Below are 16,216 nucleotides of genomic sequence, written 5' to 3'. Positions count from 1 at the left end.
ACCCGAGGTGGGCATCAGTCTCATGACTCTGAGATCATGGCCTGAGCCAAAATCAAGAGTTGGCTACTTAACCAACTGAGCCACCCAGGTACTTCTCATTATTTTTATGGAGAAGACTTATTTGAAGTCCATTTTCTGGAAAAATAATCCACAGTTAGTAAAAAGGTGAAAAAAAAAAAAAAACAGGTCAGAGGACTGAAGAATTGTACACATCATAACAAGGAAACAAAACTTGTCTTACAAGGACATTATCATTTCTAAAACGTACTGAGATACTTTTTTATTTATTTACTTGACAGAGATCATAGGTAGGCAGAGAGGCAGGCAGAGAGAGGAAGGGAAGCAGGCTCCTCGCTGAGAAGAGAGAGAGCATGAGAGGGGAGAGGTCAGTGGGAGAAGCAGACTCCCTGCTGAGCAGGAATCCTTATGTGGAACTCGATCCCAGGACTCCAGGATCAGGACCCGAGCCAAAGGTAGTTGCTTAACCAACTGGGCCACCCAGGTGCCCAATTTTAGCCATTCTTATAGGTGGTAACTCATTGTGGTTTTGATTTGTATGTAAGTTCTTATTTTAACCAAGAAAAAAATGTGTAACAAATTTTTAAAATAATATATTTGTGATCTGTGCATTTTAGCGGGGGTAAGGAAGAAGGGTTTCTCTGTCCCTGGGCCTCACCCACTTTTAGAGCTCTAGAAATAACTACATCTGTGGGAATAGATTCCAAATGAGCAGTGACTTCTCTTGGAAGCTAAAGTGAAAGTTCTTTCCCTACTCCCACTTTGTGAGATACTACATCAATCACTTTCCTTAGTAGCTCTTAGTTTCCTCATCTCTAAAATTGGGGTGGAGTACATTATATGAAGGTCTCTTCACTCTGAAGTTCCATGATGCAAAAATAATGGATGAGAAGCTATTCTGGTAAAGTATACAGCAAAACACAGATGGGTCAGTGGCATCAAGCTTGCCTGTCCATGGATCGTTGTGGGAGGATCTATGCTACAACCTTGTTGTTTCTTTCCAAGTCAGACCACTCCTCTCCAAGAGTAGCAAAACAATCATACGGAAGTGGGCAGAAATGGTGGGTGTGTACAGCATGAAAGAGACAGATGGGACACACCTCTGAACATTTTCTGCTACCTATGGCTGACACAGAAGTATTACATCATGTGTCCCCTCACTGTGGGCAGTCTCAAAGTTGCCTTTTCTAATTGGAGATCATCTCACTGCTTCAGCAGTCATTGTGCTGTGCAGATGTCTCTCACATCAACATCTTGCTGCTTAACCTTTCTAACAGCCTAGAGGCACATAGCATTATAGCTGAAGACTTGGTTTCTCCTAAACCAAACTCATCTTCGTTCTTTATTCCTCCCTTCAAACCCAGGCCTGCTTCCTAACATCTGTCACAGGCACCAATTCTAGCCTGTTCTCTGCTTCAGAATTTTTACCCCCTTTCCTTTGCATTTTATAACCACCATGGAATATACCTGATTTAGTCTTTTGAATTTATTCTCTGTCCTACTTTCATAGTCCTACCTAGGGCCTCATTTCAGCCACTCTCTCCACTAAAAAGACAAAATTATTATTGAAGTTATTTTGTATCTGACTTTCCAGTTCATTTCCTATCCTCATTCCAGATGAATATTCCTAAAATATGTTACCATGTGGCTATGCCACTGTTTGCCACAGATTTTCCTGTTTCTTTTGAGATTTTCTGTGACTTTGAGTCTTACCAGCCTTGTATCTTCTATTGCTCCCTAGAGCCTTCTCCATTCTTTAATTAATTAATTAATTAATTCTGTGTATACATGGCCTGTGCTCCCTTCACTGGAATGCTTTCCCTTGTCCTCTGTCCCTTGTGCAGGACTCATATTTTCAAAGTCTTGGTCCTGCCATTTATGAGGAGCTTTCCCTAACCTCCAGTCAGTATTTTTACTCTGAGTTCTTTGCAACACCTCACATGACCGTTCTACTATGTCTTACTTATCATTCTAGTAATGTTTTCAACATGGAGTTTCATCTTTTGACTAGAATGTAATTTAAGTTCTTTGTAGTAAGGGAACTTGTCACTAGAGAGGGCATTACATTTGCAAATCTGCTCGTCATAAGAAAAACTTTAACGCCGCAAAGACTGAACACGTAGCTCACAAAATAAAATATTCAGTTTCAACTCTTAAGATACTTAAAAGATGTGAGATGCCGTATTTCATCTATGAGGTTCGTAAAGATAAAGAACCATAACATAGAATTGTAAAGGTGCAGAGAAATAAGCAGTCTTCTGGTGGGAATAGCAATTGGCTACTATCACCTTCTGGAGGATCAAGTTGGGAAAAGTGGAAGAAACTTTTTATTTTTAGTCCATCAATTCTATTTTTAGGAATGCATCCAAACCCCCATCCCCCAAACCAAACATGCACAAAGCTATATGTTGAAGGAGGTCATCATGTGTTAAGTAATAGGGCAGTAGGTAAATTATGATTCAGTTTTACAATGGAATATCATGCAGTCATTAAAAGTAATAGATGTAGGGTGTATCTTTTCTGACCGCTCCCGGCCCTCTTCTGATATCAGCATCCTGGTTTTCTTCTGGGGAATGACTCTTCCCTTCCCCACCTCAGTCCATGTACTTTGGCTGTCTTAGCTTGAGGTTCTCAGAAAAATAGACTCTAAGAGATTTTCAGGCAGAAAGTTTACTGGGGGGAGTGTCAAAATCGACACCTGTGGGAGAGGCTAGGGAGTGGGGATTGGACAGAGGGAGGAGCTGACCTGTGAAGTAGTTGCCGTAAAGGCCTCAGATGATCACAGTAAGGAGCTGTGGAGCTGGGATCTTCTTTCAGTGTTGTTCCAACTTGAGGCAAGGGAGCTGGGTTCAGGTCTTATGCATCCCACATCAATTTGGATGAGTGCTGATGCTGGGAGGGAAGGCTCTCAGCTAAGGGCAGTTCCCAGAGCACGACTAGCTGAGGCATCAGCTGCAGCTACTCCCAGCAGCTGGGGGAATGAATGCCTCAGTCCTAAATGGGGAAGTTGGGGGGTGCATCTCTCATCCTCCTCCTGTCCAGCCACACCTAATCTGGGCTTTCCAACTCTACATAACCCTTGCTTTCAAATAATGATTGGTTCAGGGTGGGCACATGACTGAATAATGTTGGTAAGATCCAGTATGGGGGTTTTTGTTGAAACAGTGAGAAAGAAAAGAGGAGGGGTCTTGCTCCTGAGTTCGCTGGGTTGGGACAATGAAAGCATGGAACGAACCTCTTACAGTCTGTTTACCACTGAAGAAAATGAGGCCAATACCCAGAAAAAGCAGAGTCAAAAGACAGAGATCCCCCAACCTACTTTTTGGGCAATTAAATCCACTACTTTAAGTCCTTGGCTTTTCAGTTATGTAAGCTAATATATTACCTTTTTGCATTACTCAATTTAAATGAGCTCTGACATAACAGGTGACCCTTGAACAACAGGGGATAGGGGCATTGACCCCATGCATTCAAAAATCCACATATAAATTTTGACTCCCCCAAAACTTAATTACTAATAGCCTACTGTTCACTGGAAGCCTTACCAATAACATGAACAGCAGATTAACACATTTTGTATGCTGTATGTAATTTTTACTGTACTATTCTAGTAAAGCCAGAGAAAAGAAAATGTTAAGCAAATCACAAGTTAGAGGGGTGCCTGGGTGGCTCAGTCATTAAGCCGCTGCCCTCGCTCAGGTCATGATTCCAGGGTCCTATGATGGAGCCCCAGGTTCGGCTCCTTGCTCAGCAGGAAGCCTGCTTCTCCCTCTCCCCCTGCTTCTATTCCCTCTCTTGTGGTCTCTGTCAAATAAATAAATAAAATCTTAAAAAAAAAATCACAAGGAAGAGATGCCTGGGTTTTTGGTTTTGGTTTTGGCTCTCATCAAGATCTCAGGGTGCTGATATCCAGCCCCAAGTTGGGCTCCATGCTTCGTGGGGAATCTGCTACTCTCCTTCTCTCCTTCTGTCCCTCCACCCTCTCTCCCTCTCTCATCAATAAGTAAATAAATAAATCTTAAAAAAAAAAAAAAGAAAATCATAAGAGAAAATCTTTTGAGAACTGTATTGGAAAAAAAAAACAAACAACAAAAACCCAACCCAACAAGTATAAGTTGACCCACACAGTTCAAACCTGTGTTGCTTAAAGATCTACTGTTGTACAATGGTGTACAATAACAAAGGCGATATTCACGATACACTAAGTGAAAAAAATTAACACAAAACATACATTTTACATATAGCAATGACGCCAGTTTTGTAAAACAAACTAATGTACACAGTTAAAAAAAAGAGGTGGCTCAGTCGGTTAAGAGTCTGTCTTCCGCTCAGGTCATGATCTCAGGATCCTGGGATCCAGCCCCCGTCTTGGGGGAGTCTGCTTGAGATTCTCTCCCTCTCCCCCCTCCCCCTGCTCTCTTTCTTTCTCCGATAAAATAAATAAAAACGTTTTTTAAAAATGCAGCACAACAGAAACAACATTATAGTTAAATGGTGAGATGGGACGGGGAGGGGTGGGAGACTGGATTTCATTTTCTCCTACAGGTTCCGCAGAGATGTCCAGGCCTGGGATTTGAGCCCTGCTTACCTTACTGACCTACCGACGCAACTGACGGGACTCCCACGACACGGGAACAGGTGACTCACGGGGCTCCTCTACCAGCCCTCCTCCCTCTCCCCCCATCCCCATTACAGAAAGGCCCGGAAGCCTCCAAGAGCTTCCTTCAACTCCTTTGCCACGTGGGCTCCAGTCACCCCGAGTCCCAGTTCCGATTTCTCAGGAGTGCGTCTCCACCTTCCCGAGCCCTAGAGCCCCCCATCCCGCAGGTCGCGTCCGCTCCTCCAGAAGCGCCACCGCGCTGAGGAGCTGGGTCCGCCGCGCGGCTCCGCGTCCAGGCGCAGGTGCGGCTGCTATCCACGTTTAGGGAGCAGAGAGAGTTAAGTGCCAGGCGACTCGGGAACCCACACGGTCGCTTACCTGCGGCTTCTGTCGCTTTGGAGACGGTCAGCGGGAGAGGCGGGGCAGCGGCGGCGGGGCGGGCGCAGCGGCTTCCCCGCCCCGAGGCGGCGCTCGCGCTCGGGGCCTCGCGGCTCCCGCGGCCCGGTTCCCCCGCCTTCGGAGCCCAGCGCCGCCGCCATGTCTTCCGGGGCCAGTGTGAACGCCCTGCAGCGCCTGGTGGAGCAGCTAAAGCTGGAGGCCGGCGTGGAGAGGATCAAGGTGAGACGGGCGGCGGCGCCCTTTCCTCGCGGCGCGGTGACGGCGCGCTCCCGCCGGGGAGACGTGAGGGGAGAAGCCGGCTGCCCCTTGCCGCGGCTGGGTTGTGGTGGGCGTCTCGTGAGGACGGCAGCCGGGTCCTGGCCAGCTTCCCGGCCTCGGCGGGGAGGCGGCCGTGAGAGGAGGCCGGGCCTGCCGGGCCCGCGGAGACCGGCAAGTCTTCCCGAGCGGGGCCCCGGCCGAGTGCCCTGGGGGAGTTTCCCAGTCAGCGGGGAGGACCCGGCCTCGGGGTGGGGGTGGGGTGGGGGCGGCGGAGCGGGGCGCACGCGCGCCGCCCAGGGATGCGGGCGCCGCGCGGCGGGCCTGGCTGGGCTCTTGCGGGAGGATGCGCTCCGGGCCTGCGGAGTAGACGAGGACCGGCCTTACTGAAGGATTCATGGGACGAGCGCGAGAGCGCGGCCCGAAGACGGGGCTCAGGTTTCTGGCGTGGTGACTGGGCGTCGGGCGCTGCCCTTAGTCCCCGCGGGGAAGAGGGAGAGCGGCTTCGCGGAATGAGCACGTCGGTGCTGGACGTGTGGACTTTGCCGAGATTTCCAGGTTGCGCTGGAGGCTCAGAGGACAAGGCTGAAAGAAGTCCTAGGAATGTATGGGGGTAAAAAAATGTGTGTTAACGAAAAGACCAGAGTGTGGACCCCTGCGCCGGCCGAAAGATGGCTGAGAGGAGAGGAGAACCAAGAGAAAGCAAGGAAGGAGGGGCTTTCAAAAATTGGAGGCTTTGGGGACGCCTGGGTGGCTCAGTTGGTTGAGCAGCTGCCTTCGTCTCAGATCATGATCCCAGCGTCCTGGGATCGAGTCCCACATCGGGCTCCTTGCTCGGCAGGGAGCCTGCTTCTCCCTCTGCCTGCCATTCTGTCTGCCTGTGCTCTCTCCCTCTCTCTCTCTGAGATAAATAAATAAAATCTTTAAAAAAAAATTGGAGGCTTAGTTATTATGTCTGATGTTTAGTCAGTTGATTGAAAAGCATCTCTTGTATATTGTGTTGAGCAACTAGGGTCGCATTATTTGTAGAATGTATGTTCGTGTGTGTGAATGACCACCGCTCTGGCACTCCGTGTACTTCCACAAGTGCCTTCTCTCTGTAGTTGGCGCTCTTCTAGGTACTGAGAATGTGGTGATCATACTGGCAGAGATCATCAATAAACACATGAGTAAAATAACTTCAGACCGTAAGTGAAGATTATAAAACAAGATCAAGAGAGTTATGGCATGCAGAAGAGGTTTTAGTAGCAGAGGTACTGGTAGGAGAATCTGGATTGTAAAAGGGTAGGCAGGCCTTTTTAAAAAAGAAATCTGGCATCTGTACCCCAATGTTTATAGCAGCAGTGGCCACCCACGGTCGCCAAACTGGAAAGAACCAAGATGCCCTTCAGCGGACGAATGGATAAGGAAGATGTGGTCCATATCCACTATGGAGTATTATGGCTCCATCAGAAAGGATGAATACCCAACTTTTGTAGCAACATGGACGGGACTGGAGGAGATTATGCTGAGTGAAATAAGTCAAGCAGAGAGAGTCAGTTATCATATGGTTTCACTTACTTGTGGAGCATAACAAATACCATGGAGGACATGGGGAGATAGAGAGGAGAAGGGAGTTGGGGGAAATTGGAAGGGGAGGTGAACCATGAGAGACTATGGACTCTGAAAAACAATCTGAGGGGTTTGAAGTGGCAGGGGGTGGGAGGTCGGGGTACCAGGTGGTGGGTATTGTAGAGGGCACGGATTCATGGAGCACTGGGTGTGGTGCAAAAATAATGAATACTGTTATGCTGAAAATAAAAAATAAATTAAAAAAGAAATCTGGTTTTAAAGAGGAAACAACTTTATTATTTCTTTCTTTTTTTTTTTTTTTAAAAAAGATGTTATTTATTTATTTGAGAGAGAGCACGAGAGGGGGAATGTCAGAGGGAGAAGCACAACTCCCTGCTGAGCAGAGAGCCGGTTGTGGGACTTGATCCGAGGACTCCAGGATCATGACCTGAGCCGAAGGCAGTCGCTTAACCAACTGAGCCACCCAGGCACCCTTATTTCTTTTAATTTAGGAAATGAAAAGCTTTATTTCGAGGTTGAGGGAAAGGAACAAACTATTTTTAGATTGAGGGGGACCAAATAGAGGAGAATTGGAGGTAGAGAAGACAGGCAGTCTGCCTGTAGGGACATGGATTGAAGGGGCAACTTTTGAGATACGAAGAAAGATCAGGACGTATGTGAAGATAGATGTTTCTAGATGTGTGGACTTAAGGACTTGTATGATGACATTTTTCTTTGTGAAGTAGAAGGCCAAGTTTTCTTCTAGGGCTGAGGGGAGGGAGCTAATGGAGTCACAAGAGTGAGGATGGAGGAGAAGGTTGTTGGGAGTGGGAGAGGAGCCCCTACCAGGCACAATCATAGGCACCTTGTGACTCTGAAGCCCGAGTTACTTTGAGATTGGAGACTGATTGCCCTACTTGCGGGGTTTGTTGTTTGTTTGTTTTTCCTCCACTAGCACTTAGTCACCCAGGAATCCGAGTATCCAAGGTGAATGGTAGTTGATCCAAGTAGTGGGTTAGCAGAGGAGGTATAACACAAAGATGGAAGTGGGGGCAAAGGGCAAGGAGCTTGAGGGGGGCTGGCTAGAAGGAGGCTGAACGCAGACTGCTTAGAGAAGGAACGGATCCAGCCTCCTGGGGATGGGCTTGGCAAAGGGGGAGGAGGCATTCTCCTGAGGTCAGAGAAAGGATGTAGTGAGAAGGAAGCAGCATTCTGGGTGGGTAGGAGAGATTGTGATCAGAATGTAGGAAGTTAAAGTGTAAAATTTCGGATGTGGAGCAGTTAGAGGTGTTGGCTGTAACTGTTGGCACTGAGGAGAAGGCTGTCTGAGGAAAGGAGGTCAGGGAACTGAAACTAGGGTTGTTGAAAATGGTCAGGATGATGTTGGCACCTGAGAGGGAAAGGAGAGCTGGGAGCCAGTTGCCTGCCTACCCTGTGGAGTAGCTAGGTGAGGTATTTGCTACATTTAAAAAATAATTTTGTGTGATAAAACAGACCCAGAGAATCCAAGTGAATTGCTCAAAGTCACACAGATAATAACTTTATTTGTGGCGTGTTCTCATATGTAGTATGGTTTCAGGTGTTTGGTGGGCTTCTCTCAGGCAGCACCCTAAGGAGTCACAACATTCCAGGATCTAGTTGGCCTTATTGCAGGACTCAGTAACGAATGGATGCTCTCAGCACATCCACAGATGCCTTCTCATTAGCAGACTTGCTAACTAGTAAATAAACCAGAACACCAGTTTTCTAGCATATCATGGAGGGCATCTCTTGCTAGTGATTGGAATGCTTAATATTCTTCCAAGGGCCCCTTCTCTGTTTTGGAGAAATCTCTGAGAAGTTGCTGGGCGAGCATGGACTCAATCCAAGGAAAGCCATATAATTTGGGTATCCTACCTCCCATGGCAAATAACAGCTTCTAATTGTTTGAGCTTGTATTCCACCCCCACCCCACCCCCAAAGCGTTTTTCCTGTAAAAGTGCTAGAGAAATGCTGGCCACTTTTATTCTTCTCTTATTTTCTCTGCATATCCACTCAGCTTAACTTTTTGTCCATGTTCTTTAGGTAGAGTCCAGTTAGTCCAGTTTCTCCAGGGCTCCTGGAGGTTAGTCTCCCTTCTACCCATCACGTGTGAATTCATCTGTTCCCTCTGATGGAGCAATAGTAAGCATGAGCATAATTGGTTCTAAATTCCTTGTGAATTAATAGCTGCTATATATAACCATTAATTCCAATAATAATCAACATGAACATGTCAGAACTTCTTTTGAGGGAAAAGGAAGCTTAACCATTAGTTTGATAGTATTATTTTATGTCTTTATATTTATATAATAGAAACTTATTACATTAATGAAACCAAAATTCGTAAGGCATTCTAGGAACTAGTTGGTAACTATAACATAAGGAGTTGATTTTCCAGGTATTTAGAAGCTTGGAAAATTAACACAAACTAGTAGTGATACTTGAACAGCAGTTGGAACCAATTTTTTTATGATAGGAGTGAGATTTTATACAAAACACCTTCTCAGTGCACATAAAATGGAATGGGAGGAAAGCCTCGATGTACAAAACTGCATCAAATGGAGGCTAAGAAGATAGGCAGAAATTATCAGTGCTACCTAATAAACTCCAAAACTTCGTCACTTAAAGCAACATTTATTAATTCGCAGTTTTTAGGTCAACATTTTGAGCTGGGCTCGGCTGTGTAGTTCTGCTGATCTCTGCTGGGCTCTTCCACGCATCTGCAGTCAGTTGGAGGGTTGGTTGGTGGCTGGAGGATGGAGGATGGCCTCACGTGCATGTCTGGAAGTTGGGAGGCAGATGGCAGGAGCTGGCTCCCTGATGATTCTCCCCAGGATCTCCAGCAGGCTAGCCTGGGCTCATTAGAGGGTCTTACAGTTCCAACCACAGCAAGAGAGGTAGCTGCAAAGACTCTTCAGACCTACAGCCTAGAACATGTCCGTTATTTCTACCACATTTTCCTGGTCAAACCAGGTCACAAGGCTAACCCAGATTCAAGCGGTGTTAGGGAAAGACTCTTGTTGGCAAGAGGAGCCGTAAAATACTGTGACTGTTCTTGTAGTCTGCCACAAATGTACTGCTGACTTTGTGTTAACACTGTTCTACGTGTTTTACATGCATTTAGCTCATTTAATTGGCTCATCAACTCACTGACTTACATACTGTTAAAAAATGTATTTCACAGATGAGGAAACAAAAACTGAGAAATTAAGTTAACTTGCTCAAGATCATACAGGTAAGGATGGAGCTGAATTTGAGTCCAGGCATTTTGGTTCCAGAGGCTGCACTTTTACCCAATAAGCTATCCTGCCTCAAAAGCTTGAGGAAAACTTGTCACTTTGTTTTGGGCAGACTGGATAAGGCTTCAGCCGTGTAAGCATTAAAACAGTCTGCTCAGGCGCCTGGGTGGCTCAGTGGGTTAAGCCTCTGCCTTTGGCTCAGGTCATGATCTCAGGACCCTGGGATCGAGTCCCACATCGGGCTCTCTACTCAGCTGGGAGCCTGCTTCCCTCTCTCTCTCTGACTGCCTCTCTGCCTGCTTGTGATCTCCCTCTCTCTATCAAATAAATTAATAAATAAAATCTTAAAAACAAAACAAAACAAAACAAAAAACCAGTCTGCTCACATGGCAAACCTGACTATATTAGCGCATGCTTATAAGTGAAAATTTGTAAAGGAAGTACTAGAATGAGCTATTTCTTTACCAGGTCAGTCTCACAACTAGGATTCTAAATGGATCAAAGATACCAGCTTTATTTTTCTTTTATTGAAGAAGCAACGGAATTAAAAAATACCCTAAATCATGGAAACTGTAACATGAACTTTCAGCAAAAAAAGAGACTTTTGGAGATCACAAGATGTGGGACCTTTATCAGGCTGTAGGATCATTTTTCAGAGTATCAGATGGCTCGGCTGTGAGCAGCACGTCAAGCCGGTGTCCCTTTGTTTCAGGTCTCACAGGCAGCTGCAGAGCTTCAGCAGTACTGCATGCAGAATGCTTGCAAGGATGCCCTGCTGGTAGGTGTTCCAGCTGGAAGCAACCCCTTCCGGGAGCCCAGATCCTGTGCTTTATTCTAAAGACTGGTGAGTAATGACACACTGTGCTGTCTTTGGGCCATGGCATTATCACAGGGCTTCCCAAGGGATCGGGCAACTGAGCTTTGAATATCCACTATTTTGGGGGAAATTAAAATAAGAAACAGTAAAATGCACCTGAGGGGTGACTCTAGTCAGCATGTCTGTGGAATACATCTCATTAAGTGAGTCTCAATTCTCTTGGGCACTAACTCATGAGATGTTAATATCCTTATGTACTTGAGGTCTTTAACTGAGTTGGCTGGTAGTAATTTCATGACCTGAATCCCACCATCTCTGCCCTAACACCATTCCAGTGCTGTGATTTGCTGCTTGGTGTTATCAGTAGGCTTGCTGCTCTCTGGACCAAGGACTCTGCAGAGGAGACTTGTTCCTACCACCAGCTATGATTTCTTTCCTGGAGGCTTTCAGAATATATGGGTTTTGGGTTTTTTGTTTTTTATTTATTTATTTGACAGACAGAGATCACAAATAGGCAGAGAGAGAGAGAGAGAGAGGGAAGCAGGCTCCCTGTCCAGCAGAGAGGCCGATGTGGGGCTCGATCCCAGGACCCTGAGATCATGACCTGAGCCGAAGGCAGAGGCTTTAACCCACTGAGCCACTCAGGTGCCCCCAGAATATGTGTTTAATAGAGGAAGAAGTGTAGTTACTGGAGAAAATCGTGGGTAGAGTTAAAAGAGCTTTGCAGGGGCACCTGGGTGGCTCAGTGGGTTAAAGCCTCTGCCTTCAGCTCCGGTCATGATTCCAGGGTCCTGAGATCGAGCCCCGCATCGGGCTCTCTGCTCAGTGGTGAGCCTGTTTCCCCCTCTCTCTCTGCCTGCCTCTCTGCCTACTTGCAATCTGTCTCTCTGTCAAATAAACAAAATCTTAAAAAAAAAAAAAAGAGCTTTACAAATTGATTAGTGAAGTGAAAACACCTGTTTGGTGGCATATTGGGAATTTCACGGGTCCTAACGTGTTGCGTTTCCTTCTTTCACATTTTCACCTCCCCCCTCCCCTTTTTGGGAAGAGGTCAGGGCATAGATTACTGTAGTCTTTTGGGCCCAATATAGTTCAAATTATGTGTTCTGAGGGATTTTCATAAGACTTAAGTAAACATCTTAGGTCCTTTTTCATATATTTGCAAAAGGGAATTACTCATATTAACAGAAAGAAGTAATTATGTTGTCAGGTACTATTATACCTTTTAATGGAAAATGTCTACATTTATGGTATTAAAGTAATAGTCTTGTGCTGGCATAGCATTTTCCTTTTTACAAAGCAGCTTAATGGGTGTTATTCATTCAATAATGTAGCTTAGATATTTTTTATATTGTTACTTTCTACTTTGAGAACACTAAAGTGACCTGAATTGATGACTAGTTAATTATATGTATAAATCTTACTAACGTGAAAACCTACCTCATTCTCTTTTCAGTAAGGAAGAAGCTCACTGAGGAATGCTTTTAAGTGCAAAGTAATGAATAACTAACTGCCTCCAAGTCTCAAGAAAACACTTTTCTCCAGCCAAATGACTCTTATATATTTCAGACCTTTCCTTGGCCTGGTCCTATAGCCAAAATTTTATAGAAATTGATGAGTTTCTACTCAGATAAGGAAACTGGATGAGGGGGAAGACTTTAGATAATAATGGCCAGAGTCTTTTGGTAAAGTGCTTTTATATTTAAGACAAACAAAAATGTTACCACCAAATACACCTCTTTCATAAGCAAATTACTAGTGTTTCTATTCCTGGAATATTGTTTGTTTTATTTACTGGACGTTTACATTTTGGGAAGGCAAACATTTTTGTTTGTTAAAAAATTGAATATTTGTAATTTGTTGTTCCTAAGATTTTTATACCATAACAAAACTTGATCTTTTCTCCTGAATTTACAGTTTCTAAATGAAGACAAGCAAGTATAAAACTGGGGGAAGAGTAGACTTTGTTAATCAAATGCTGTCTTGATTTTTCTAAATGAGAAGATTCTTACATTTGTAACACTAAACATAGGAGCTGTTTCTTAGCAAACTCATTTGGAAAGATTCCTGTTGTGTTTTATATTAGATTGCCCCATCCAGTGTATGAAGCAGATTTGGTCTTTGTTTTCTTAAGTTCCTCTACTTTATAGTTGTAGTTATACTTAAAACAACAAAAAAAAAACTACATTATTTCATGTCTTTAAAAAAATGTGTTCTTTCAAACATTACAAATGAGTAAAAACAAAATCATGTGAAAATACAACCTACATAAATTCTTCATGTCACAAGTGTTTTATTTTGATGATGTGCCTTTGATTTAATTTGGAACACTTTTAAAAGGGTATTATGTGTTTGTAAAAATCTTTGATGAGCTTGGAAATAAAATTTCTGCTTAATTCATCATTTTCTATGATAGCAACATTTTGTGTCAGATTTTCTTTTAAGGTGTCATGAATTTTTGTTTCCTTGTGAAATTGAGTGCTAGAAGTGGGAAGTGAGATTTTTGCTTATAAGTTCTTGTAGAACTTTGTAAAAAAATATATATATATATGTATATAAAATGAGCAGAAACATCTCAATTTCTGGCAACATTGCACTTTGAAATAGTTATGTATAAATCCATAAATAAATGAAAATATCTTTTAGCATAATTTGTGTTACCAAGTAGAGAAAATAGAAGCCATCATATGGAAACTCCCTTAATCTCTGGCCACTAAACTTCCAAATCTAAGTTATCTGCATCTCTCCCTCTGTTCAATCAAAATTCAGGTGTCCCTTTTCTTTTCTTCTTTTTTTTTTTTTTCCCTTAGTGGCAGAGATGGGTTTTTTTTTTGTTTTATATTGTTACTTTCTACTTTTGTTTTTTACGGTGTCTCTTTTCTAACCCTGCTATTTGTTCTCTGGATCTGTTTTAATGTTTTGCCTTCTTTGAAATCATACTATCAATTATCCTTTCTCCTTTATCTTCAACTACTTTATTGGATCCTTTCTGTCAACATTAAACGTGCCAATCTCCATCTTAACAACAATAAGCATTTTTTTAAATCTCCATTAAAAAACTCATTTTCATTTATAAAAGGTAAATAAGTCCCAGAGATCTACTCTACAGCATAGTGCCATGGGTAGCATATTGTATTATGTACTGAAAAATTTAGTAAGAGGGTTGATCTTATGTTAGGTGTTACTATAAAAAGTAATAAGAGGGTGGGAGAAGAAACTTTTGGACATCATGGATAAGTTTATGGTGTAGATTGTGATGATGGTTTCAGAGGTATATACTCACCTCCAAAGTCCTTAAGTTGTATACATTATTATGTACAGACTTTTGTATGTCAAAAAGAAAAAACTCTTTTCTTGATTCCAATTTCTCATCTGGCAAAAACTTGGTAAGATAATACAAGAAGCTATAGATTTCTCACTTATGAGTATAAATATGTGTCCTAAATATAAGCAAATCAAATTCACTAGTGTATCAAGAGAAGATACAACGTGACAAAATTATTTTGATAAAAGGAAATCTATCCATGTATTTCATTACATTACAGGACCCTGGGATAATAACCGGAGCCGAAGACCCTGGGATGAAGCTCAACTGACTGAGCCACCCAGGTGTCCCTTTATTTATTTATTTTTAAGATTTTAATTCTTTGTTTGAGAAAGAAAGCATGAACAGGGGTAGGGAGCAGGGAGCCCAATGGTGGACTTGATCCTAGGACTCAGGATTGTGACGTGAGCTGAAAGCAGACACTTAACTGACTGAGCCAGCTAGGTGCCCCTTTATTTATTTATTTATTTAGATTTTATGTATTTACTTGACACAGAGAGAGCACAAGCAGGGGAACAGCAGGCTCCCTGCTGAGTGGGGAACGTGATGCAGGGCTCAATCCCAGGACCCTGGGATCATGACCTGAGCCGAAGGCAGATGCTTCACGGACAGCTACCCTGGCACCCCTAAAACTAAGATTTTTTTTTTTTTTAATTACAAAGAACGGCATGTGGGTGGCTCAGTGGGTTAAACCTCTGCCATTGGCTTAGGTCATGATCTCAGGGTCCTGGGATCGACCCCCCAGATCAGGCTCTCTGCTCAGCGGGGAGCCTTCTCCCCATTCCCCTACTCCCCCCCACCTGCTACTCTGCCTACTTGTGATCTCTGTTGCTCTGTCAAATAAATAAATAAATCCTTAAAAATATTAAAAAAAAAACACAAAATTACTGTGATATAGGAATAGGCAAATAAATGATTGGATCATAACAGTTCAGAAATGGACTTTTCTCTTTGGTAGGAAAGTATGGTTTACTAATAAATGGTGCTGGCATTACTGGTTATCCACTTGGAAGGAAATAAAATTGGACTTGTAGGGCGCCTGGGTGGCTCGGTGGGTTGAGCCGCTGCCTTCGGCTCGGGTCATGGTCTCAGGGTCCTGGGATCGAGTCCCGCGTCGGGCTCTCTGCTCAGCGGGGAGTCTGCTTCCTCCTCTCTCTCTCTGCCTGCCTCTCTGCCTACTTGTGATGTCTCTCTATCAAATAAATAAATAATCTTAAAAAATAAAAAAAAATTAAAAAAATAAAATTGGACTTGTATTATGTAATAAATGCACATCGGTTAAAGAAAGAATACAAATGTATTGGAAGAAAAATTAAGGGAATAGTTGTATAACTGAAGTAAAAAGTTTAAAAGGGTCTTCCTAAGCAAGGCAGGAAACCAGGAAATCAAAAAGAAAAGATGTGGATACCTTCCTAAAATTTAATTTAAATAAATAATTTAAATAAGTATTAAGTTAAAATCTGTTGTATGATAAAATCATAAACTGAATATAAAGGCAAAAGACAAAAATGTGTACTTTTTAAGTCCTCATTTGGGATTGCTCTTGGCATTCCCCACCACCTCTAACCCAGATTGCTCTGTTTATTAAAATTATTTGATCTCTTGTTTGAGGATCAGCTTACTATGTGGGGGAGAAAGACCAACCTATTTACTGTGAGAGGCAAGGGGTGGGATGCCCTGGTGTTGATTCCCATCTGGGCCCTGTATCTCAGTGGCAAAGGAAGGAGTATCCATAGTTGGAGGGGGCGGCTGATGTTCTCATGAGGCCTCAGACTTAGGGCTGGACCTAGGACCTCGGAGCAAGGTCTCCCAAAACCTCTCTAAAGTGAGCAGCCCTATCACTAGCAATGGATCTAAGGGCAAGTAACTTTTTGGACCATGAAAAACCTCACAGGGAAATACTCTCAGAGGAAAAAAAAAATCAAAGTTCCATGCCAAGAGCCAGCCTGAGAAGTTGGGGCTATTCCAAACAATTCTTTCTGATGGGTTGT

General features: G+C 43.5%; 1 protein-coding gene across 4 annotated transcripts in view; it reads left to right on the top strand.

Moving 5' to 3' along the window:
- The first annotated feature begins 5,143 nt into the window (after positions 1 to 5,143).
- Positions 5,144 to 16,216, top strand: part of GNG10 (G protein subunit gamma 10) — a 38,637-nt gene continuing 27,564 nt past the window's right edge. For 3 of the 4 annotated variants that reach the window (XR_009406254.1, XR_009406253.1, XM_059411072.1), the window contains exons 1-2: positions 5,144 to 5,236; positions 10,796 to 10,927. Coding sequence is in view for 2 of the 4 variants with exons in the window: in XM_059411072.1 (XP_059267055.1) it covers positions 5,156 to 5,236; positions 10,796 to 10,921 (207 nt within the window). In the remaining 2 variants the exon portion in view is untranslated. Of the gene's footprint in view, positions 5,237 to 10,795; positions 10,928 to 12,356; positions 13,301 to 16,216 lie in introns of those variants that run through there. The other variant, XM_059411071.1, reaches the window with a different exon arrangement.

This window comes from Mustela nigripes, chromosome 9 (genome assembly GCF_022355385.1).
Source record: "Mustela nigripes isolate SB6536 chromosome 9, MUSNIG.SB6536, whole genome shotgun sequence".
NCBI lineage: Eukaryota > Metazoa > Chordata > Mammalia > Carnivora > Mustelidae > Mustela > Mustela nigripes.
Note: the sequence above shows the minus strand (reverse complement) of the source record. Positions and strands in the feature narration are given on the sequence as shown.